Here is a 26,524-nt window from a genome sequence, read left to right as displayed (position 1 = left end):
CATGGCCTCAAGTTCTGCAACAAAATTCAGATCATGTATAAGTATTAAGATATGMTGCAACTCCAAGATTATGAGTTTTAGTTACTACAACTTTAAAAAACCCTTAGAAATAAGAACACACACAGATCACTGAAGCCAAGAAGGTATTAAAACCCCAAATATAGAAATAACAAGCAATTACCTATATAGAAAAAGACTTGTTGCTTTCTGTGGCTTATATTAAAATCTTCTTCTGCCTTGTTTACAAATCTGTACATGATGATTTTACCAAAATTACATGCATGTGAAAAAGAGGTTTTTTTAATCTGAATTAGCTACAAAATTGTGAATAAAATGAACTTTATAAAGAAAAAAAATGAGCCCAGTGGCTGGGGCATTGACAGAGTAAGTTCCATATTTCGCTCGATAAATCCTGTCTAATTTGAAATGAGATTTCTGCAGACTTTCCAGAGAGTTAATAAAATTTAACAGAACAATCATTAATGCATTTAAAACAAAGAAACTCAGACTTGGATACAATCCCTTGCCTTCGTTTGCCAATACATGTCTTTAAATTAACTCGGCAGTGCAAACTCTCCAAGTTACTCAAAAGTTAGCCAGTCAAACTGAACCCACTATACAACAATATAAAAGTATGAATTAACCCAAACTGCATCTGCAAGTAGTTCTGCATTTAAGCTCATCTCACATGAAGGCCTACATGCACAACTCAGATTGGTTACAAACATCTTTAATGTTACCATTTTTTCTGCATATCATTGAAGAGCTAAACTGTCATTTCAGAGCAGATGGAAGATCAATTAAATAATTTTCTTCTGTCTAGACACTGTTTGCATGTCTCTCCATGATCTCCACTAACACCAGGAGAAACATGATGCTTCAGGTTTTAATTTCAAMCTTTTAGTTTTTAATTTCAGCTTTTTTTATGGCTTTGCCATACTGCAACTTGAGTAACTTTCATTTTTCTAAACAGATCAATTGTTGCCTCATCTTAAGAAGTACATTTTAGTATCAGGTTTAGTAACATCCAAAGATGACTCTATATTCTTGTGCACACAAAAGCCTGGTAGTATCATCTGTGATAACTGGGTARTTCCCATTTCTCCAATTAAGGAATGAATGAAAAATGATTCATAGGATTGAATTCAAAATGGCTTGCAGAAAAAGTAATGAAATGAGAACTTCCATGTGATAGAAGCCACATTTCAGAAGCATTGCTATAGACAGACACAATTGTAGCTACTGTCATACAAAAGATGACCAACAACTACTTATCTATCCATAAGTAAGCAATTCAACATAAGGAAGTTAAATACTCTTTTGTGGCAGAAGTTTTCCTGGCTGACTTTTTGCATTATAGGACAAAGTTTCAGGACAAGGTCTTTAAGAAAAGTTATCTAGACCTTAAAGTGATTAGCCAATAGCATTCACTAAGTTTGCCCTCTAGCTCCTGTTGTGTGGCAACAGGAATGGAAAAATAGTATTCAGTTATTATACAGAGATTAACAGACCATAGGCATCCATCAAGCTGTGTCTACATTGGAGAAATCCATGTGATTCAGGAGATCTGTTCTGACGATCTGCCAGATTRTTAAATTAAACAATTTCACCAAGGAGCATTGATTTTCACTAAAGAGTATAATCTCACAGATTCTGTTGGGCTGCAAATTCAATTTGTGAATTCCCTGGCTCCTGATCATGTCTGCTGACAAAAGTTGGCTGCACAGTAAGTGAACAGTTTGATAGGGAAAGGTTTTTCAACAGACATGACCAAAGAGYTGAGAAAATGAATTCACTTGAAGTCAGTATAAAAGGCAGAGTAGAGCTGTTATAAGGCCACCCACAGAGTGCAATTTAAGCCATTTCAACAGTAACTCATTTAAATGAGTGGCAATGACAGCAACTGGATTTCCAAAAGAGACAGGAAAATTTGCAACCTGACACTATCAGTTCTAGTGAGATCTTACAGRTGAGGCAACTGAAAAACCCCCAACAAAGTAATTTTGCAGCCCTATTAGCAAACATGCAGAGTTTAGGTTTCCAAAGTTACCATACTATTCAACTTTTGGCAAAGAAACCACATTCAAATTTGGTTCTGGAACATTTTGTTCTTTGTAGTCTTTCCTTTGTCCTTCCAAAAAAGCTAATCAAGAACCTATGCAAACCACTCAGAGTCTGTGATTACCTATTTCCCATTATTTTCACAATACAATGGGCCTCATGTTTCATAAATCTGCTAATTCATAGACTCCTTAACAGGTTATTGCTTATTTTATAACTCCAGGCAATATCTGTAGCAAACTATAATTCTACACTAACAGAAAGGAAATACGGTAACAATTTCTAATTGATTTGAAGTTGTTTTTCTTTGAAATGTGTTTAAATACCCAGGTTGCCAGAATATCTTCCAGGAATGTGATTTTAAAGAAGACAGATTGTAACTGTTTTTCCTGGCTATACTACAGGAAATAACAGCAAGATCTTATTTTAAGTTAGTGTACTTTTATATTTCTAAGCAAGAAATTAACTTTCATGAGAAAATGTCAGTAAACAAAACCTCCCAGGCCCGTAACAGTGGTAATGCATTTCTATAGCATCTTTCATCCAGAATTATCATAAAGAATAATGTTAAGTACAGATTTGCATTTTGTTTATATCTCTGCATACCACATGCACACAACTTGCAACCTACAGTGGCTTAAATCAGTACCAATGTAAGTTTTTACATGAAATGCAAAGACCACAGTGTGATATTAGCACTTATCCTCCACATGAATACGGAGGAGATACTGGTCCAGTGGTTACAGCATTAGCCTAGAAATGGCATATCTGGTTTCAGTCCCTGCTTTGCTGTACTCTTCATAGGCCACCACAGGGAAATTGCTCACAGAAAAAGGCACAGGATAATTATCTACCATATGCTCACATCTTTCTATCAACAGATATTTTTCACAGTATTTGCAGGGCTGGAGTGTTATAACAACTTCAAAGGCTTCAGTTTCTTAGCAGCCAGCACTTAAACATCCTACAGGCTGCAGCTTCAAATCAATCACTGTAAACCTACATGCCATCTACTTGTCATCTTACTTTCACAGGTTCTTCATATCCCTCTCCTCCAAAGCACCACTGGAACAACTTTCTGGAGTGATCTTCCTGAAATGATCATTTCTGGGCCCAAGCAAACATCAAAACTTAACATTTCATAAAAACAGTTCAACTCTGGAGCACTTTTGTCAGTGCAAATACAACCCAAGAATTTACCGACATTGTGTGCTCTACTAGTGTGTGTGTATATCAGATAAGAACATTTGCACAAAGCAAAGTTTGGGATTGTTAGTATTTATTTGAAATTTTTTTTTGGCAAGAGGCCATGAAAACTGGGTACAGGAATTAGAACAGCTTATAAACATTTTGTCAAAATCCCAAATACCTGAAGGCCTTGAATTAGCAAGAAAATACAGAGCAGGAAAACAACACAAGAAATTAATTCTGCTTTCAGAAAAGTGTCTTCTATCTTGCATGGAATTATTTTCCCTTTTTCTGTCCACTGGCTACACAGTGTGATTCTTGATAAATGATCCAATACCCAAAACAACTCTATAACAGATTCCAGCAACACTCTTCTACATTCACCTGAATAAATACAACACTGCCCCTCAAATACAGTTCACCCAAAAAGGAGTACACTGAACTTTCAAAGGTTACTATAAATTTTTTCTATTCCCTGTTGCAGGAAGAGTTAAAAGACAGTTGATCTTGGTAAAGGATGCTCAGGAGATGCACAATCTGTGAAGCTTATTGAGCCCAGAAGAACATTTTTAAGTTGTACACTCTTCCTGAAAAAGTGTGCCTGTTTCTCCCACAGAGTTTTCTTAGAAGATAATCAGATCCTTAAAAGCTATCACTGCCTGCTATCTAATTAATCTCCTAAAGACTTGGCACACATAAGCATTTCTTGTCCTACTTTGCTAAGGGATTAGAACAAGTTTTGKTTTTTTCCAGACTTCTCAGCACACCTCTCTCAGAAAGCAGATGATACCTTTACCTGATCCAAGAGGGAATTTCTTAATTCCCTCTGCACGTATTAAATTCTGGGTTAGTGAATCCAATGCACYAATCATCAGTTAATTCACGTGAGTACACTGCACCTCTTCCCCCTGGGAGTTGGTTACCAGAGGCGTACATATTKAACTAGACATGGCAAGTAAAACGAACAAAGCATGAAGACAAGATTAATTACTCCCCAAGACATAGACACATGCATCTTTTACATAAAGACTCACTCACCATGCCTGGATGGCTGTGTGAACATGCCTCAACTCCTCAGACCCTCAGTGGACCAGAGAACAGACCACTGTTAATGCTTTACCTCAAGAGTCCCTTTCAAATAGCAATTCTTTCACTCTTATCAGCTCTTGTAGTTTTTCCTTTCCTGTCAACACAAGTAATTTTAGCTACAGCAACAAGGCAGAACCTTCAYAGCTAATGCTTTGGACAGCATCCACTAACATCCCTTGAGAATTTATCATTGGGGGGCACAASCAGACTGTTTTCTTCTAACCATTTTTCCCTTTCCAAAATCCCTCAAATTAAAATCAATGTATAACACAGTGGATCTCACTCTTGTGAGAGCAGTATTGCCATCTTTATTTTCACATCTGTACTACAAGAGAGGTTTATATGACCTTGAAAATACGGTCCCTAAAGAAAGCATTTACAAAATACCACTGTATAAATCATAAGATACTGAAAATCCAAACTATTTCTCTACCATRCAAGACTAATTATTACAAATTAGTTATCTCTTCTCAAAAAAGCAGCATAAGAACATGCATTTGGTTCCTTAATAAAAGTAAAAGCTGCATCTCTCTGAATATGGGTATATGGCAGAGTTCATGTAAAACTCTACGAACACTTATATTGCAAACAAAAGACTCAAGATGCTGACTAAATTCGAATAACATTTCTGTTGTCATCTCTAAAAACCATTAGATATGCCTGAGGAACTGAAATAGAAATTAGAAAGAAAACAAGGACGTAAAAGAATGTAAAGAATGAGTAAAATAAAGAGAGGTTTTGAAACAAATATAGGCTGAAACTTAGATGAGTAAAAAGGAAAGAAAATATATCTTCATCCCTCCTCGATTTGGTGGAGTGAATAGAGATTTTGAAAATCACCTTGAGTGCAAGGACATTTATTTCTAYGCCCAAACAGTATCATTTTCAGGAAAGAACCTTCAGGGCATCAAACTTAAACTTAATTGGAAGAAAGTATAATTACAAATTATAACAGATTCACAGTCCAGAAATACAAAACTGCATTATTAGACAAAATGAGCATTTCTAACTGACCTTCTGTAATCACTTAATTTAAAAGCTTTTTCTGCTTGCATATTCATAAGCAATGAACAACTTCCTTGAGCACATCAACATCAATTCAATGGGCTTACTACACAGAATTCAAATGTTTTCTCAATTCAGAAGGATTGTCCTAGAGACAGTCTTTTCTCTCAAAAAAAACCCCATGCAGACCTGAGCCCCTTGTAAATGTGTTTCTAGAAAGCTAACAAGCTGCTGTCTTCAAGACACTCCATTTCTTACTGTTTCTGGAATTCTTGTAAGGACGCGGAGTGCACTGTGACAGGATATCGCACGTAAGGGCCAGAATCCTTTTATTTTCTGCTAGTTTCTCTAATAATACTTTTTTCACCTTTTAAACAAAACATTGCTCAAGTAAAGTATTATTATATATTAATAAATGGAAGCAAAAAATAGCCAGAAGTCCATTACAAATTTGCTGCTTTACATTAAAGAATTATAATTGCCAACACATTATCATTGCACTCCCAGACTTCCAAATAAAAACGCTCGGCTTTCAAATGTCTGGCTTGGGATATCCAACTTCTTATTTTTGGTATGAATTATGACTTGAAAGTGTCTGATATGCTGGAATTCATTATAGCACCCTTACCACTAAAAAGGACTGTGTTTCCTGCAAAGGAACGACATGCAAGCCTGAACACCTTTTTCAGCATTTTGCATTAAGATTTAAGCATCCTGTTACTCTGGTCCAATCTTCTGACCCATCTGAATCYATGACCGTGAAAAATACAATCAAACTCATATGACAAATGAAAATTATCTTTATTTTTTCCTAATACAATGCTATGAATGGAAAACTATCAAATGTTTTCTCCCTGTATTTCAGTAATGCACAACRATTAAATCCTTCACCACATGCACTTTAGTTATTATGGCATAAAAACATTTTCTCCCATTTTGCCATCCTTCAGTCAAATGTCCATGCACATTTTTAATGTTCTCCAAAAACTAGTCTTTCCTGGACTGAAACACWGTATTTTAAAAGCTAATATACTAGATTTTTTTATATTCTAGGGAGAAATTGCCTTATCAGAGAAGCTTGTGCCAAAAAAGGAAAGGAAATGTTTCCCTCTGGAGCCCTTTACAGAACTAACGGAATTAATTTTGCCWTCTGCATTAGCAAAAYATAAGCAAGAAAGGCAAAACTACCTGGCTTAACAGATATTTTCTTTCTTCAAAATTAAAGGAGAAGTATCAAGCTGTAGATATTTTTAATTTCTGGATTCACTAGGTGAAAAGTCCAGCCAAAATGTTGCAATGTTYTGCAATTAATGCAGAACTTGTAACCCCTGCAGATTCTCTTCTGCTTACGCTTTGAGATAGAAAGCCACATTTTATAAACTGTGCTAGGAAATGATGAAGTTTTGCAAAAAGAAAGTGAGGTAAATATATGCAGCGATTTTACATTATTAGAAAATGACAAAGTTATACAAGGCAGCTAATCCTCTCTCAGCTTTATAAATATTAACAATTTTGGACAAAAAGGACAAAAACAAAGGGCTGCAAGAGAAATCAAGAAGATTAAAACAGATTACGTTCTTTCAGATCTGGCTTTAAAAAGAGTATTGCACTGGCACATCTCTATTGTTTTAAAATGTGGACAAAAAYGTATACCTTAAGTGACAACAGTACCAGTCAAAAGATCCTTGGGAACGTTCCTGAATGAAATTACTTCTCAGATGCTATAAAACGTGATTTTTTTTAACACTGTGCATCAATAACAGACATACCTTAGCAAGGCTGCAGTGATTACACGTGTACACACCTATATACTTGTGCACACACAACTACATCCCCCATATAYAAATATGTAGGATCAATAGAGAGGRACAGGAATAAAATAAATAATCAAAACACATATTGACATATAAAGTCAAGACATGACTGAAAAGTGAACACAATAAATGGGAATATAAATTAGTTCAAAATAAGCAAAAAAGCCTTCTAATAAATTGAAGGATCCAATTCTGCATTCTGTTTCACTTAAAGTCCCCAAGTTCAACTGAAACCAAAATAATTAAGGCTTTCAGTACAAGAGCAGCAGGTTAAGGGTCCAAGAATGAAATCTGTTGCTGCCATTTGAAATAGAGCACACAGAAGAGRTAGCAACGCTTAAATAGGATGAACTTACTTATGCATTTCCCAGACAAGGAGAACCCACTGMTGTGGCTTTATATTTTAAGATCACACTCTAAACACCATCAAGTTCATTGCCCTTACAGGGGGCTTTCATACTAGAACACAGAACATCTAAATCTCTGCTAATACTACARCTGAYAGACTTTTTAGAACAAGATARTTTAAGMAGCATTTGTTAATATAAGGGGTGTTTTGGCTTTTTTGTAGTTACTGTGACCAGGGGRAAAATTGAMACTGTTAAACATCTGTCTCAGACACCTGAATAAAAAAAGAACAATTAATGGAAGAGGGGGATATTTAAAGGACCTCTTCACTACCCGTTAAAAGCTAACTCAGCAACCAACAGAAATAATGATTAACACTTTGAACACAGACACAGAAAAAACCAGAATCTTCATGATAGTCATCATATAGCCAAATGAGTCTAATAAACACAAATACAAGAACTTAAAAAACAAGCATTAATCTACACAAGATAAAGAGTGTGACGGCCAATATATTTGAGTAGCACAATGAGCTGAATTAACTCCACAGCCACTGGAATCTGTACTCAATATTAACAATTACACAAGGGAAAACAAYCCTCCCAAAGCTAGGTACTGGCATGAGAACTGCAGCGGCCAATTCTCTACAAATCTGTGATGACAATATCTTCCTCCCACGCAAAAGCAGCACTAAGTATTCCCATAAGGAATATGTTATATACTAGCCCACAAGGACACACTCAACACTTAGTAGCTTCAGGAAAATGCTCATGTACATTCATTCACATTTGTCTCTATTCCCACTAAGGCTAATGAAGCCTTATTTATAGCAAGGGATGGGCAGAAAAATTCTGGGAGAGTAGCTGAAGACCTGAAATAGAGTACTAAGATACCCAAACCCTTGGACTGACAGTTACCTTGCATATACTTCTATTGTATCCTCTTTGCCAAARAGAAGATATTTCAAAATCAYTGGAAAAGTGGGGTTAACATTTTGAATAAGCACTTCATCTATTAACTGGCTCATTAACAATCAACTAGGCTAACATAACAAACAATTCTTGTTACTCAAACTGGCGTCATTGTAATGAGCTCCAAATTAATCTCATCCGTACAYAATCACTAATCTTGTTGTGTGCCAACTGAATTTTTAATCAGAATGGAGTGAATCATAGGTTGTTTCATTTCTAATACKTGTCATCCAAAATGAATAAACACTACAGCAGGGAAGAACTTTTTTATTTACATTCTGAGAAGCTGATTTTATTTATGCCTACTATACATAAAACTATCAAATGCATTTGATAGAAAAACATTCTTAATGACAATAAAAAATAAAAATGTTTATTTTTAATAATGCTTTGAGCACRAACAGCATCACCAACTTAAAGAATTTAGCCCTCTGACTGTAGTTAAAACTGTCTGACAAACCAAAAGGACCACTTGCCCCACTGCTGAACTGCTCCACAGTGCCTACATCATTCTACAAGATCGGCATGGACACAATCAGACCATGCAACTAGCAGGGCAAATACTGCTGGGAAGATATGCAACAAAGCACATGGTTTACACAGCTGAACTTGAGACTCAAGCTGAGTTTCAAACCCAAGTCACTTTAATGTTTGTGCAAGACACAAAATCAAAGCTGAGTTTCAATGAGCATTTTTAACTTGATTCTGCAATTGCAGAATCAATTCAAGAAATCATTAGCTCTGCTTATAAAACAAGAGTGCTCAACATAACACCCTACTGCTGAAATAGTGGCCTAATCATTTAGGAATTCTCTGGGGGGAAAAGCACAAACTATTAATCTACAGCATTTACTTTTTAAAATGCAGTATTTCTGGAATCTTGCTTTAGCTGTCTGGCTAACAGCTGCTTAACTGAACACCTGTTACCATGCTCAGATGAAAACCTAACTCAAAGGCCTGCCCATGGCCATGGAAACTKAAGAGTGACTAAAGCAATCTGCAATACAGCCATTCAAATGTCTTCAGGGAAGCCTACTGACAGCCTCCATTAGAGCCACAGGAGCTTGAGAAATCTGGAGTACCTGGTTCTCCTTTCAAGCTAAGCATAATACCTGACTCAAGCCTCTAACAACATGTGATGGTTTCTKGGAAAACAAGACACTCAGACAGATGAGACCAGTGCATGCTCAATGTCAGAATTCCCACCGATCTGATKGCACATTTTACTTACTTAGAGACTGTGCTCCTCATTGAATAACATCTACATGCTTTTGTGCATGGCAGATTCTGTTTTGATTGCCAGGAACTGTTGCTTCAGAAGTATTTGAAGATTGCTCAAGATTAAGAGCACTAAATTACGGTCAATGTGCTAATCTGTATTTTACTTCTAGTCAGTAGACAGCTATGTTAACACATTTAAGAATTCTGCTAATATCTCAGAATTCAATTAAATTATCTTCATTAAACAGCTCTCACATTTGTGGGAAAAAGATAGTTATTCAAAGACTTAGCATAATAAGCAAGTTATTGTTAATGCAACATTCTGAAGAGAAACTCTACAAACCATATGGAACATTAAACAGTGAATGCAAAAGGAAAAGAACACTGTGTGGGAATAACAYACTCTGATACCATCGGGACAAACTGCAGGAGAATGACCAAGGACCTTATCAAAAAAGGTTACATTTACATAGTGAATGCTTCAGCAAGGCATAATGACCAAATGACGTTGGCTTGCAGATTTCTTCTTTGGTTTGTTCTAATTAATTTAAAATAGGCTGGTTAATATCTCATTATGTGTCAAAAAGCAAACGGCTCTTCCAACTCGTTTTCCAACAAAGAAGACAGGAAGTTTGTTCTGGGCTTAGGCAGAAGAAAAGCAACACTCCTAAAAGAAGCATAATTAATGAGCAATGTAAGAAAGAAAGAAAGAAAAATAAGGATGTTTTYATCCTTGCAGGTCTTCCTGTGGATCACTACTGCTAGTGATTTCCCATCAGAAATATGGCACCATATCACTCTCAGCAAGCTTCTCCATCTGACCAGCATTTCTACAAGATGTTCCAAATAATCTTTATTTTACATCTCATTGGTAATTAGTTATTAATTTCTGTTTTCCAGTACATTAAAGGTGCTTCTCTTCTTTCAATATCAACTACAAAAAGTAGCTGCTAATKTGAACACTTTTCAGCAGGTTGTAAGATTGTGGAACAAATGAGAAAAAGAGAAAAATAGCACKGGTAAACAAAAGAGTGTGAAAACAATTCTAGAATTGCCATAGAAAGTAAAACCTTTTCTTATGAACTAGCCGAATGAAATAGCTGTTCATCAGCACTGTGCCTCCTTCCCAAAGGAGTTTGTGAGCTTAASAGCAAAGTGACCAGGAGAAGGAAAGAAATATGACATTCACACTTTAAAAATTCTATTAGGTATGCTAAAAATAATTATTAAAACCAATTCTACTGAATTACTATGCAGTGAAAGGTAAAACCAAAAACCAACACTTGTCATGTCACACATCAAGGACATGTTCAACCTCCAGCATGACAACCATACCACAGCACGACAGCCACTGACATCCTTTAGGGAGCTCTGGTGATGTGCTCATAAAGCACAAGAAGAGCTGCAAGTGAGGGCTCTGACAAGAGTCTCTTTAGTAACTACTAGTAAGTTTTGAGAATGAGAAGTATTCTAAAAGCACCATTAGTTTCTTCAAACAAGGCTTTACTACTTGAGGCTAATTGTGACTAGTGAAGGGCACAACACTAACATACATGAGCAGATAGCTTTCTTTGATGAAGAAKTTCCCCTAACATTCTACCTAGTTCTATCCTTCCTCAACAGAAAACAAAAATCAACATCGCTACACCAAATTACACTACTTTATTTTAAAAATAAATGCTTTTAAAAGACACAATTTAACAAWTTTTTTTCTGAGACAGATAATTTAAGATGATCAGATATTAAATAAACACATTTTTACAGATATTCTAAATAGTTACCATAAAGGTAACATTGTCTTGATTGAAATGTCTTAAACATCCCCTTCATTTATTTGTTCAACTTTAAATCACTTTAGAAAGCAATCTGTTTACACTCAAAATACCAGTGAGATAAAATGCGCTTTTCATTTTTATTTTGCATTGTTATAAAATACCTGTTGCTGAAGCTACACTAGAAAAGCCAAGTCTCTCTGTAAGGTGTAAGGTTCTCAAACAGTAAAGTACTTACATGCAAGGCAGAAGGATCTGGCAAAAATTCAGCATCCTCTCCAAAGATAAAATCTGGTGGCAGGTCAGGATAGTGAGCGTTAAAAATTATATCCCCTGAAAAGCAATAAAAGAAAACATTGTTTGCACTTTTATATATGTGTTTATAAATAAAAAATAAAATAAYCATATACGATACATATTTTAAATACAGAATTTGACAGCTACATTACATATATTTCATGTATATATCCATATAATATATTTTTACAAAAATTCACATGCAAGATAAGCATCAGATGTTTTGGGGGATGAAGTCAAATTCCTGAGGCACAGCTTCTTCCTCCCCTGCAAGCAATGAAACATGAAATACATTATTGCTTTGTATCTCAAATGGCAATTCAAACACTATTGAGGGYTGCCTCAAAACACCAAGTTAGAAATGTGATCTTGTTTTAATAAAAAGTATCATATTTAGATGGCTGTGTTTTGTCTATTAAAAGTCAATTGCAAACTACTAAGGTCACGACTTTCAAAATACCAGAGCTTTTAAAAATTAGTAGCACTTACTCCCTCTCTTCTCACCACCGCCAACTCTTAGAAGGAAGAATACACAGTTCAACAGGAACCATTCCAACTATCCAAATTCTGGCCAAGAGAAATGCAGTATTGCACATTTAAATGGAGAGACTAAAATTAAATGAAAATATAAAACTTCATCACAGCTTGGCACTGAGCTCTCATCTTGCCAGTGTCACAAGATACGCAATTAAAAGAAATTTGGGTTGTAGTATTTCATTCGTACACATACGTCAGAGTTCAAATAGATCAAGAGGTGATCATATGCATGTGAGCTTTAAAAAAACCCACCGACTGTTGAAGAAAAGAAAATTATAAAATAAAAATAAGTGTTTCTAACCTTATTTGTCTACCTCCCCATAATTTTTTAGGATGATATGATAGAATAACTGAGCTTTTGCATAAAACATATTTATGAGGCAGCAGACATTAGAAAAAAGGAAGACTACTWACTGTGTGTTACCACTGGTTTAAATCCACACAGCAAAGTAAAACTAGCATGGCAAGCCTTAAAAACAATTCTGTTCAGAGAAAGTTACACTTCTTATTTCTTAAAAAATTATGAGTGGAGARCTGGAGAAAAGCATTAGATGAACAAATCTTGCAGAGCCACATTGCTGGCTCAGTGATGTCACCATCTCAAAACATTTGACATGACAGYTTTAATTGCAGATATTCTGTAAACTTATCTTGGCCTTAGCTGGAAGCTAGCATGCCATAAAGATTAATTGCAGAGGATGAAGGCTTATGACCAAGAAGCCACTGGCCAGTCTGAGGTAGGTAAGCTCTACAGCGTTGCTCCACATCACAAACTGACTGATCATGCGACAAGTGGAGCACAGTGTGGGTTTCTCCTGTCCACACTCCTCCCTTCCTTTCACAGCTGTCAGGAGCACGTGTATATACGGGGTGCAGAAAATAGCAGAGGTCTGCCAGTTAAAATTCCCAACACACCCAGCATAAAAATCAACCTTTTAATTTCATTTAAAAGATCAAAACAGGCATCAGTCCTGGARGAAAAGGCATAAAATTCCCACAGGAAATACATCTATATTAAGGAAGAGAAAATAATTACTAGATTGCCTGAATTGTAATGCAGCAATAAAGAATTCAGAAAAGTTGATGTTTAGTAGATTGGGTAGTTCCTGCATCACAACAATACAACACTTTTCTTAATATTTACTGCAATTAAAATGTCATGAATGGCTCCTTTCAACAACCTCACTGATTTCTACATACAGAGCAGTGAACTTGAGGTTATGTACTGAAGGAGATTCACCCTAATACATTCTTTGACTGAGTTCTGAAAGAGATACGTTATGAATAACACAGAATATGGCACAATCAAAAAAGCTTGGCTTGTGACTCAGGTAGCCCTATGCTACTCAAAAGGAAAGGACTGTATCTGTGCTTTTGCCATGTTCCTAGATGATCCTGAGTAACTGATTTAACACACACTTCTGATACTGCAGGTGCTAGCTGCATCCTTTTCATTCTCTGCTTGTTTTAACAGAGGTGGTGAAACAGAGTAGATATATCTTCAGCTCAGCTCACTCCAACTACACACATACTAAAAAAAGCTACTTAGCATAAAAGAAGGATCAAAATAATGGCATGTTTTTGATGTTACACCTTCATACTCAATTAGTGAGAAACTATTACAGAACCTTACATCACAGGGCAGCTCCAGGACTCTGCTTGAGTAGTGAGATTGTCAATAAACCATGTCCACCTCTAGAGGCTGCACAGTAAGTGGTGAACCTCAGGAAAGCTGTGGTAGTAGCTGCAATATGGAGGTTCAAGTACGTACAAACTCTTCCCCTTCAGTTTTCATCTCTAGAACAACATGAAGTGAACTCACAGCAGCTCCCAGATCATGATTATATGCAGTGCTCAATGTAACAGTGAATTAAAGTTGGCATTATTAGTTTAACAATCTGGGGTTCAGGTCAGCTGCATATGCCATGTAATGATTCCTGCAGGGGGATCAGGTACATCTGGGGATGGTACCCTCTCTGAGCACTCAGGTGTGATGTGTGGTCACACRGAGGTCAGGCACATCATGTCGCAGCTGGACAAACCAATATACTGGTCTATCATCTCACATGTTCATATTTATTCTTTACCACCTTCTGTCACACCCCTTCTTCCACTAAACTTTAGCAGAATTGTGAGTCTTTATCCACAGTGAGTGACCAAGTATGCTGATACAGGGATTTAAAAAATGTTCATGACCTACTSATATCAAAGAACTATTTATGTACAAGGAACAGAATCCAGAGTAAAAATTAACATTATGATATTTGATTTTCTATTACTCGTAATTACTTACAATTGCTAAAATTGCTTCTACTTGTGCAGGGTAAAAATGCCTCAAATCCAAATTCCCAAGTCCTTTTCATAAAAGTCACTTTGAGACCAAATATATCAATATTAACACCAATGTGTATATCAAGATTATTTTTCCCTGTAGTGTATTCAACTTCCAAAAGGCCATACACTACATAGCTACATAGGTTCTCTAGTCTTCAAAATAAATAAACCAAATATTTCAGTGCCTTTTACTTACACATTCACAAAACAATACTGCTGAGACCATAGCCAAAACATTCACAACCCCACGGAAATTAAAAATGATGCCACTGTCCTTATGTTCCAACTAAAAAGAAATGTATCATTTATGGTCTCCTTCCTACAGTATCATAGCTTTTAGCCAAATGTAAACCCTAAATTATTCTGCTACAAACTTCACACAGGCTGGCTGACAATTCAGTAGAGACAAAGAAGTACAGAACAAAATGTTGTTTCCATTTCAATGTTAACAGTTTAAAAAGAGCAGTGATTCTCCATAGTCAGTGGTTTGCATTTTGGAAGTTTAATACAGCATCTTACTATTAAAGATCGCAAGATTTGACCTTAGAACAAATTTTCAATGTATTTAAAAATGAAAAAAGCATTCCCTCAGTCAAATTTTATTCTAATAAGTCTCACTTCTGCCATGAATCCAAAGATGTTCAGCCAGTTCCTAAACCAAAAGAACAAAGAACTGTTTGTTTGACAGCATCAGGCATCCATACACATCACCCCCAGTCTCTTTAACTTTTCTGCTCTGTACTCTCCCCTTCCACACGCAAGTCTCACTTATGCCTTGCTTAATTTACATACTGGAACAGAAAAGGCAGCACCTCTGCCTCCAAAAGGCTTAGACACCAAGGAAGAAGTTTGCCCTATTCGCAACCATGCGTATGAGCTATTTTCCCAAGCTACACATCAGAAGCAAAAACATACCATAACAAATCAGATTACAGATTAACAAATCAGATCCCATTCTCAAGCTGGGTTTTGTTCTTGTTCAATACCAAAACCCAGAGATATTAAAACTGCAATTAACAGTTTGTTTGGCATGATGTATAAATAAAAAATGCTTCATTACACTCAAATAAAATATATTTAAACAAACATCCAATGCAAATCTGGTTTTACTTCAAATAAATATTAACACTAGCCTCTGCAGTAAGCTTACAAAGTATAAGGTGCTAAATATTTTGAATCACAAGTGGGTTTGTCTTGACCCACTAGAAATAGCCATTTTTATAACTAGTCCTACATTTAATGCTTACATGATATTATCTGTGGCTTAAYCTCTTGAAATGTAATTGTGCTGGGGTAAATAAAAGTAACACTTTTAACCAATAAGGTCATTTGCAAAATTATTATGCTTAGAGTTTGAGAATCGTTACCATCTTAACCTTGGAGGAAAATAAAAAACAACAAAAAAAATCAATATAGTCCTGCAATCTCTGCCCTTCCCACCTAAATGACACAAATACCCTTTTCCTTGCACCTCCAGCACGAGTTTTGCATGCATTTCAGCTCTGTTTGCCCTTRCTCCCTCAAAAGAACACCAACTGTGTGGTGCTCCACAGCACTACTGACCACAACCGTTCCAGTATAAGAGCAAGGCAAGCAAAACCTTCACACTCAGACTCTACTTATCTCCTTGCTGTAAATATAGGAGCCAATAATTACTTCAGTGGAATTACATTTCCAATTACATACTACCACAGAATTTAAAATGACTTCCATACAGTTAAGGCCATGGAATCAAAGACAAATTTAGAAGAAAAAGAATGTATTATATATMTCTTTTGCTTTTCATTATCCAAAAMTATTACTTTCTCTTCCTTTTTTTCTCCACAGAAAAAAGCATTAAAAGTTGAAATATTTTACTTCACAGAACTTCAAAAGAAATTTAATATGCTCCCTACAGACAAAAAGATAGAAATATTAATACTTAAATCTATAATTTCTTTTAAAACACACATGGGCTATTCTCATCTATCAAAAAGTATAAGCAAATCTAACAGAGAAATAAAAATTGACTACAAGCAAGACAGGTGTTTCTCARCAAGAAACTGATTTCTGAAATCCCTACAATCACTTTACACTGGCCTATCCAGTTTTTCCTCTCCTGGTAACTTCATGTTTGGGTATTTTTTTTTTCCTTTGTTAACCATCCTATAAATTTGGTAGTAGTGAAAAATGTGATGCTAAGAGTAACACAGCATTAACATCCATGTTTAACTAATGGTGGTAAAATTAGGAAGCAGTCTACCCGTTAACTTCCCAAACTCTACTTTTGAAACGATATCAATATGCTTCAGTTTCTCTGGACACCAAGAATTTGCCAGTCAGCGCTAAGTATGCAGAATAAACATGTGTGGCCACTGCAACCTGGAATAACACCAGTTTGAATGGAATTTGTTATGAAGGAAATCAACCCATTTGGCTTTTAAGAAATCCAAATGCAACTTTATCATGAAATACATTCACAGCAAACAGGGAAATTGCTGAAGCAAGAGATCACACCCATCCAGAAGCAGTTGTGGGAAAATACAAAAAGTGCTCTTGCTGAGTATTAATGAAAAAGACAGCTAGTGGAATTATCTTATTCATCAATTCAGAATTCTAACCATCTCTTCTAGTAGCCATGCAAACTGTAGACAAGAACCACTGGTCTTCTACATAAAATATTCTTACCTAAACCAACTGGTTTTAATTATCTTTACACATACAAAAATAATCAGTTACTCAGTACAGCCTGCAATCAAGATACTAAGTCACTAAGACATAGTGCAGTCAGCACTATGAAATTGATTTAAATTAACTAAATGCAGACCTGCCCGGAATCCTTGTCACTAGTTTCCATCCTAAAGCATTTTGCTCTAAGTCAACCCTTTTAATTGGTTGGCAACAAAGATTAGTTCCTGAAATGACATTAAAACTTGTTAAATACAAAACTACTGCTACTGAAAGAAGATACACGAGTAATTCTATTTTGCTGTAGTACTGTTGCTGATAGGTCATTCTTCTCTCAAGCAAAAGATGTTTTGAGCTTAATTTCTGACTTCATTTGTAAATCAAGATATCAGAAAAYGAAAGGTAGAAAAGTCAGCTTAAAGACTCAAAAACATCTCATAATAGAGAAACATTTTGRAAAAAAAATTGATTGCATTAGAAAAAAGCAAACCAACTTCTCTGCACCTGTGTGACACTGCAGAATAATTTACAGCTATTCGACTACAGGCAAAGCTGCAAAAGACCCAGTCTCCATAAACCTGGTGCAGCTGATTAAAGCAAGTGTCATTTGAGATACCTCAGGGCACATTTATGGCAGCTACAACACATGGTTTTTCAGAGAGATCASTGCCCTTTGTGTCAGAAGCTGAAAAGGCCAATCAAGATATTCTTGTTCTCAGACACCTGTAGTTGGGCTAGGGAATCAAGTACCACTTTTCCAACAGAAGAAAAAATATATATTGGAAGAATTTGCAGGACGTTAATTTGATTCTTGGACAAAGGGTTGCAGGTGTGGGTCTTTTTTTCTTCAACTTTAAATGACAAATGCTGCTGTAGAAGGGAAAAAAAGGGCAGTAAAACTGTTTACACAAAGAGAAAGTAAGTTGTTTTGTAAAGTGGGCAAACCCGCAAAAATGGAATAAAAATAAGTAAATTGGATCARCAAGAAGGCATCAAGACAATCTCAGTTACTTGCACTTTTGTAGYTGGGCAACTGCTTTCTCAGAAATCTTCATTCAGAAATGAAGGCAAAGATGAGAACAGATAATTCAAGATAGGATAAGATACTGGTAGAAATTAAAGCCAAGCAACACTGGAGATATTAAAACAAAGACACTGAGTAGGCGAGAAARGGAAAGGTGAAAGCAAAGGATAAACAGATTCACGCAAATAGACCAGAGACCATCACCAGCATGTGCAGTGCAAAGAGGTGAAAAAAGGAGGAAAGAGYAAGCTAGGAAGGTACTAGAGTAATACCAATGTGGAGGCTTAATATGAAATCTTGTAAGCCTCTGTAAGTCCATAATTATAAATAGAAACTCCTCAGGTCCCTTCTCTTGATGAAGAAATACACTATCTACGACTTACACCTGCAAAATCTTTATTTGCTCAAGACAAATCTAGAACATTAAAAAAAGTGAACAAAGAACACAAGTGAGAAAAAAAGTGATTATTTAGAAGGGAAAAATATTGTTGCAAACTTTGTGTTCAAAGAAGAAATAAATACAACAAAAAGATTCTCTCGACACACTCGTTAGGTACACCCATTAGAAAATGAACAGGCTATTGAGGGAAAAAGATTTATTACTCCTGTCACATAAAGCAAGACTCAGCCAAACTCTAGCAAAACACATTGCCTGGAAAAAATCTCTGGTATGTTGCATGACCCAGCAAAAAGACACTTATCAYACAGGTAAGGATAACATCCAAGTATAATCTGAATTACAGCAACCAAGAAGTCCTTCCCGTAAGAGCCTCCACTARACCACAGCCTGTGCAAAATAACCCAGTGGTGCACAATGCACTAACACGTGCACTGCAGCAACATACTTATGAGAATCTTAAATCTTACAGTAACTTGAAAAATCATTTTTACAACTCTTTATTGGCACAATAAACTAGTGTTTAGCAAATAACTTTGCAAAGCAGCCTTTAAAAGGGCAATRAGGAGGTCAGGCTGTTCTCTATAATTTTGTTTGTTCTTAATTACTTCCTTAAAATAGAAAGCCACAAGAAGACTGGATGAACTTACTGAAAGAGTTCCATCACAGGAATAAAAACAGATTAAATTTTGCACCATTTACTATGGCAAATATTCTTAGACTAGTTAGGCAGCAAGACTGATTTCCTTCTTTAAGGCCCAAAAAGAGTAAGAATCTAACAAACAAAAAAGAGAAGCAAAAAATGAAAAACTAAGCTTCAAATGAGACAAAAGAAATGATCTTCAGGATCAAGGAAACCAAAGTGGTGGCAGTAGAACCCAGAGCTATAATCCACTCACATAAAACCAGTGAAAATCAGACAGAAGATGAAAATACTAGAGTTCAAGAGGCTGCAGAGAACAGTAGCATTGCAAGGGCAACACATTGTTTAATCACTGTGAAATTCCAGATGACAGCACTCAAGGTCAGAGAGGGAAGGAGGCATCAGTGCCTGAAAAAGAAAATGTGAAGAGCACAAGCAAAAAAAAAAAAAAAAAAGTCAGATTCCCTAGCAAGCAGCAATGAAAGCTTGAGTGAATAAGGAAAGCCAAACCCAAGATATTCCAGGGTTTTCTGGAACAAAACTGTAATTTGATTCTAAATGGCATATTTTAATTAAAATATTATTGCAGCTTGTAATTCTGCTTATCCTGACAATTTCTGCTGATATCTGCCTTGATATTTTATCAACTAAGACTGAAACATCTGTGAGAGTTACGGAACCTCACCTCAAAATACACAGATACTTCCTCAGAAAGAATCCTGAACCTCTCTAAGCAGATACTGCTGTTCAGTTAGCAATWAAGGATACCTCTGCATACTACATAAAGCTTTTGTGCTAGGGACACAGATTCGACCTCCCACAGGGWATTACAGACAGTCTTCCTGAAATTAAAACTCCAATTAGGAACTCTGAAAAACTCTAATATAGAGAAAAGCACAGAGTTTAATGCAACAATATTGAGTAGTGGATGAACAAATAAAAACCATACAGCTGTCTGAGATTTTAATTGACAGCCTAGCAAAACAAGGCTCAAATTTTCTAAGTATTCCCATCATGAAAACAAACAAAAATATTATTTCCCTTATGGAAGAAAATAAAGTAAAAGTACTTCTCTGAAAGCATCACTTGAAAATATCTGAAGTGTGATGGAAGACCATTAGTATGACAAACTAATTTATCTTGAACACTAACATAATATTTTCTCCAGTATAAAATTGTGGGTCTCTCCAAGGTCCCTGGCTGGAGCTGAGTAACTGTTCAGCGTAACATTCCAGCAGCTCTGAAAACATGCAAAATTAAGGTGAACATGACATCTAAAAAAACTTCTTTCAACATCCAACAAGCCACTGTGAACTCCCAACATGTTTGCTCCTACTGAAATTAACCATTATTTTACACTACAGGGAGTTGCCTTGCCTGTAAGTACACTTTCTCCTTTTTCAAAAAGCTGTGAACTTTCTGKTTTTTTGGAAAACAAGATTGCACTGTGCAATTACACTTCCCTAAAGCTGCACACCAAGAGCTTCCAACACATTGGGATTGCCATTGGGTGCTTGCACAGTGGCAGCGGTTATGATTGTTGATATGCAAAGACCTAATCTGTTGCAAAGAGGATGCAACACAAACCACAAAGGAACTAYACACTTCAGCCTGTGTTTGGTACCACATACTGAAGCCCATACACTGGAGATYCTAAGCACTCTCACCCAATCTTTCTATTCTGGCAGATTTCGCAACTTTCCTTTGCAGAAATATTCTGCCTTTGAAAGATAACTTATCTRGTAACAGCCAACAACAAAATATCGAAAATTCTCCATTTGCACACTATGGCACTCTCCCCCAATCATTAAAGATCTAAACACAAAATTATTAAAGCTTTCTTGAATCTGCTCACATCACTATTTATTCCACATGCTGTGAGACTTAATGATTCACAGCATTTTCAAACGTGTAACACTGAAATGCGGAGGATTATTATTACTTTAATTCACTGTTATTATTAGATACGTCTGACAAAGAYATGCTTGTTTACAGCATTTTCAGTTGTCTTTGTTAAAATATATAACATGGTTAAAATGTGTGGTTTGGACTTTAGGAAGGTGGAGAGAGCAGTAGAATTGTAGTTTTTCTGTTTAATTGCATGTGCAATATAAAAGATATAAGAACACTGGACAAAAACGCGCCCAGATTCCTCGATACTGGAATTTAATGCATACTTCATAATCATAYTTCTAGGTACTTTAACTCAACTACAGTCATTTAATATATGAATATAGTCTTTATGCACTTGCACACGGGCATTTTAATCKCTCCATTTTCCTTTATGAATCAGGAACAACTTTAGTCTCTACTTGAAATAAGCCTTAAATCTCTCAGACTGTACAAACATGGCCCTGTGTAAGATAAGACAGTCCCACAGAACATGACACCACTCTATAAAGCATGTCATCCAAGTGCAGGCTCTTTTGACTGCATTTTGATCATCGTCATCAAACAAGATTCAAGTGGAATCTACTACACATTGCAGAACAACACATCAAGACTCAACAGGCTGAGTTATCTACATTAGAACAAATTTTATTTTAAAAGTTCTACCTGGGAGGACAGTTGGCTCTATATGATACAGCCATTACTTACAAGATTTCTGAACAAATGCAAAGCCACTTCTTTTCTCTTAAAATAATTGCTGGCTAGACTTAAATACTCCAATTTTATTTTGTGAGAAAGRACAATTAATGAGCCTCTTAGGCCATGATTTCATATATTTAGAAAAGTCAAAATAGCCATAGTAGGCTGATAGTGAGCCTGGCTACTTTCTTGAACACGAATAAACTTCCAGGTCAATCTCTGGGAAAGGCAACTTTCCTCACAGGTGTTAAATGGAAGCTTTAAGGTACTTCCAGATTATAAGAAGTGTGGCCATGTTGATTTCATCTCAAGAAGCGTAAGGGCTTCCAGTGCATGACATAATGTAAAAAAAAAAGCAAAAACATACTGCAGAAGGAATACAATTACATTCTTAACATTTAACTTTTTTTTTGAGAACTACAGCATGAGTATGATACAGTCTCAATGGATACTACCAAAGCAGTGTTTTAAATGCTTACCATTTCTCTTCACATCAAGTATCTGCTCCTCCAGATAGCATATTTTCACAGACTGACAGGATAGCTAAGGCTGGACAGCACCACTGGAGAATGTCTAGTCTAATTCTTCAGTCCAGAGCAGGGCAAACAGAGAAGATTGCTAAGATTGCACATTCAGTCGGGTTCCGAACATGTCCAAGGATGGAGATAATACACACTACACAAGCTCTCAGCACAGTATGTTCCACTCTTAGACCACCCTTGCAAAACAATTATTGTTTTGAATAGAATTTTCTACATTTCAATTTGTGACCTTTTCCCTTCAGTGACTGCCCCTGAGAAGAGCCAGGCTGCCTCATTTATCCCCATCAGGTATTTATAAACATTGGTAAAATTTGCCCTGAGCCTTCTCTTCTTGAGAAGCCCCACCTATTTTGGCCTCTGTCCATACAACAGATCCTCCAGTTCTTGGTCATCTTTGTGATTTTTTCCTGTACTCATTCCAGTATATCCATATTGCTCTGGTAACAGATAGACCAGAACTGGACATAGTACTCTAGGTGTGGCTTTACCAAAGCTACCCCAAATTTGTAATTGCCAAGTTTTGAATTTTACTTTATCTGATATTCTTAATCCTCTCTCATATTTCAGTCAATAGAGATAAAAAACAACACAACCATTTTTCAGCAGCTCAGGTGTTCAGAAAACATTATCTTCTAAAATATACAACAGCAAATTTTATTCTAATCCTTTGAAACAAAACATAAACTAACACAAACAGAATACTCATTAACAGTGGGCAAATAAACTAGCTATCTACAGGTCCTCTAAGCATAAAGAACATTTAACAATACCACTAAATCAGAAAAACCAAATTCACATTTCTCTAATCTGGTYAATTATACCAGTCATTATTTAAAGATACCTAATAAAATAGCAGACAGACATCTTTTATTAGAGCTTAATAAAGAATTATTCTTAAAAGCGAGAGAGAAGAACAACACAAATCACATACAACTTATAAATGCATCTAAAACTGGTCATGAGATTGTCTTAGTCATAGTATTTTATTAGAAATACCAAGGGAGTAGGTTGTGACTTCTGGACTTTGGAACTCATTTTTCAAAACTGTAGTATCACAGAAGGCTGTAAACWTATCTTAAATATTACATATTGATAGTTGCATATTCTTGGAACTGAAGCTTTAAGAGAAAGCAACCAACACTGGTTTCTCAAACCTCACAAAGTTAGATAGACACACTGCAAAATTAGCGAGACACCGAACACTGAAAAGAAAGCCAAGATGCAATTGCAAGATTTTTGAACTTACATTTGAGTGTTTCTCCCGCATACGGGATATGTAGTTTAAACCGATCACAGCTGGGTCCAGGGGTCAAGGATGTACAGCTAAAAACGAAGATAAGAGAAAAATGAGCTAAGCAGTTACAGATGGCAGCAAACACTAACATCATTCTACAGGATACAAATGATTAATAGTAAAGATATTGTGACTACTAGACATACTCATCCTTATGATTCTGAAAAAGAAGAAAAGGTAGGAAAGGAAGGAGGCCAACTCCCGTTTGATCAACTGTTCTCACAATGGCTTAAGAAATTTTAGGATTTGTGCCAACTGCCTCCCATTTTATAAAGAAAACGTACATGCAAAATGCTCTGGTTGAGTGTGTTATTACACTGGTATCAATTAGTCRTTCAAAGTCATCAAGTTCTCTATTTTATATACAATTTTGCAGGTCAGAACSCTAGGTTACAGTAACATTGTTACCTGCTCCCTATCCCTGCCACGCATGCAACTGGGCTCAATCTTAACAATCCTGCATTTATTGATTGTTTACCTATTATAACATGAATGTTTTCCATTATGGAAAAGTCTCACAGTAGCCTTCATACGAGCAAGTTTCAGAATCAGCTGTCTGACGCTATAACAACTGAGCAATTATGTCCTCAGTCTGTGACTCTGGTTCATTTGGAGCACCGAAACAGCAGCCCGGCCTCATGATGATAAATGAACATTCCATGAATAGTCACTGGAAAACTGTTTAGTGCTCAAGCCAGAGGTGATCAACTTTGTCACAGCTTTTAAGTCATAGACCAAAATTKGCAAATAAAATAATCTCAAAATCTCAGCTGCAAAAGGAGGAACACGGACACACATTGTTTCACTGGAAGGAACGGTCTCTCTTCTGGGCATGTAATAAGCCCAGCTGGGCATATAACAAGCCCCAGGAGCAAAAATGCTGGAAACCCTTAGAAGTTCACTGCTTTAYGTTTCTAGGGATCTTGATAACCCTGAGATCTTCTCACCAGCCTAATATAATTGAGAATTGGTATAAACCCAGCACAGTTGTTGCAGGCCACTTAAAACTCAAAGCCTTACTGGCCAACTCTAGAAAAAACAGTGAGTAATAAGGTAGACAAAAGTAAAATAACATGCCTAAACTTATATATCAGATTACTGGTAGAGCTCTAAYACACACCACTGACAACATATTGAAACAAACCCCACATTTACTGGGCCATACACACAACCAAACACAGGAAGATGGGTAGGCCAGAAAATATAAAACAAATTCAGATCCTACTTTACCAGAAACAACATGGTAACTCCTGCAGCTCTCTATATGTCACAGTGCAAAATAGGCATCAGGGCAAATGGAACAATCTTAATTCTTACATACTCAAAAGGGTTCAGAGAGCCATTTCTCTCACATGCTGGCTCTACAACCTCCTTTCCTCTTTCCACTTGCAAGTTATGGAAACCATATGCATTAACTTYAGACTTYCTATTCAGTGAGCTACATTTACTACTACATTACAGTCATATTGTGCCTGCATGAAGCTTCCTCAAAAGGAAGCAACAGGAAACTACAGATCAATTAACTTTAATGAAGTTTCCACAAAAATGCTAGAAAACATAAACAAACCACTTATGTGCACCTAGAATCTAAGACAGATACAATTAAGAGCCATATACAGTTACCAGCCTACACTGATTCAGCAAGAACACACCGTATTTTTTCAGAATCACTACAGAAATTATAGCTGTCCTTTCAAATCAAAAGGAAGAAACACGTCCTATCTTTGGCTTAGAAAGGCTTTTGCAACATCTTGTGAGAGCACCATGCAACACAATCTAGAAAGACATAATTTAGATATAACTACTATCAGACATGYGCAGACTTGAATGGAAAGCAAGTTTCAAAAAAAGATTAATTCACATCTTGCTTCATCCAGGAAGAATGCCTTGACTTGGTTTTCTTCTGCTGGAATAATACTTCACATTTTATTGAAAAACCGATGATAGAAATTATTTTTTGTGAAACCTGGTGATTAAGCAAATGTGAAGGGGAACACAGCATGCCAAACAGCACCAAAGCTGAAATATGTTTTTATTCAATGGTTGTACTACTTATTTTTACATTATTTTGTCTACATAGGGCTTATCAAAAAAAGTGAGCATCACCAGCCTCATTGGGATTAAACTMAATTTAAGAATACGAAAGATTGGATCCCTAGTGCAACAGAAACAAGAGAATATATTTTTTTTTCAAAGCTGCACTTTTTTAGTAGATGAGAACAGCAAAATGGGAGTGCCCACTGTTAGAGTGTTTTAATGGCTGTGAATGAAGTTAATTGCTATATAGATATTATTATCTACTTCCAAATAATTTCTACGTCTTACAATACATATAAGGCCAATTCCAGGGACCATACAAAAAAAAGTGGAACATAAAAAGTTCTTTTCAAGTTCTAAAATATCTCTGCAACATCATTTAATATTTAATGAAAATTTCTTTCAAAGTATCACAGGTCTCAGTCTGAGACATTTCTCAAATACCATCAAAATTATACTGTTGTTAGCTTTTCAACAGACACAAAAATTTCTGATCTTGCAAATACCCTACTTCTTTTCTTTTAGCACAATGGGCCATTTGGAAATACTTAGGGAAAGTACAATATTCTTTAACATTAAMATATAAGCCTTATTTAACAGTAAATGCCTCTAAAAGCAATACTAAGTACTTTTCCTGTATTRTTGTACTGCAGTAGAGATGTTTTTAATTTTACTGGTCTAGAAATGATAGAAA

At 36.0% G+C, this 26,524-nt stretch overlaps 1 protein-coding gene across 1 annotated transcript in view; it reads right to left on the bottom strand.

The window, feature by feature from the left end:
- The window catches only part of BABAM2 (BRISC and BRCA1 A complex member 2), a 163,030-nt gene that overhangs the window by 118,900 nt on the left and 17,606 nt on the right, over positions 1-26,524 (bottom strand). The window contains exons 3-4 of the mRNA XM_057371164.1: positions 23,746-23,822; positions 11,708-11,802 (exon numbers count right to left, since the gene is read on the bottom strand). Of these exons, the coding sequence (XP_057227147.1) occupies positions 11,708-11,802; positions 23,746-23,822 (172 nt within the window). The remainder of the gene's footprint in view (positions 1-11,707; positions 11,803-23,745; positions 23,823-26,524) is intronic.

This window comes from Malurus melanocephalus, unplaced genomic scaffold (assembly GCF_030028575.1).
Source record: "Malurus melanocephalus ecotype Western Australia unplaced genomic scaffold, MMel_1.1 scaffold_5, whole genome shotgun sequence".
NCBI classification, from domain to species: Eukaryota; Metazoa; Chordata; class Aves; order Passeriformes; family Maluridae; genus Malurus; species Malurus melanocephalus.
Note: the sequence above shows the minus strand (reverse complement) of the source record. Positions and strands in the feature narration are given on the sequence as shown.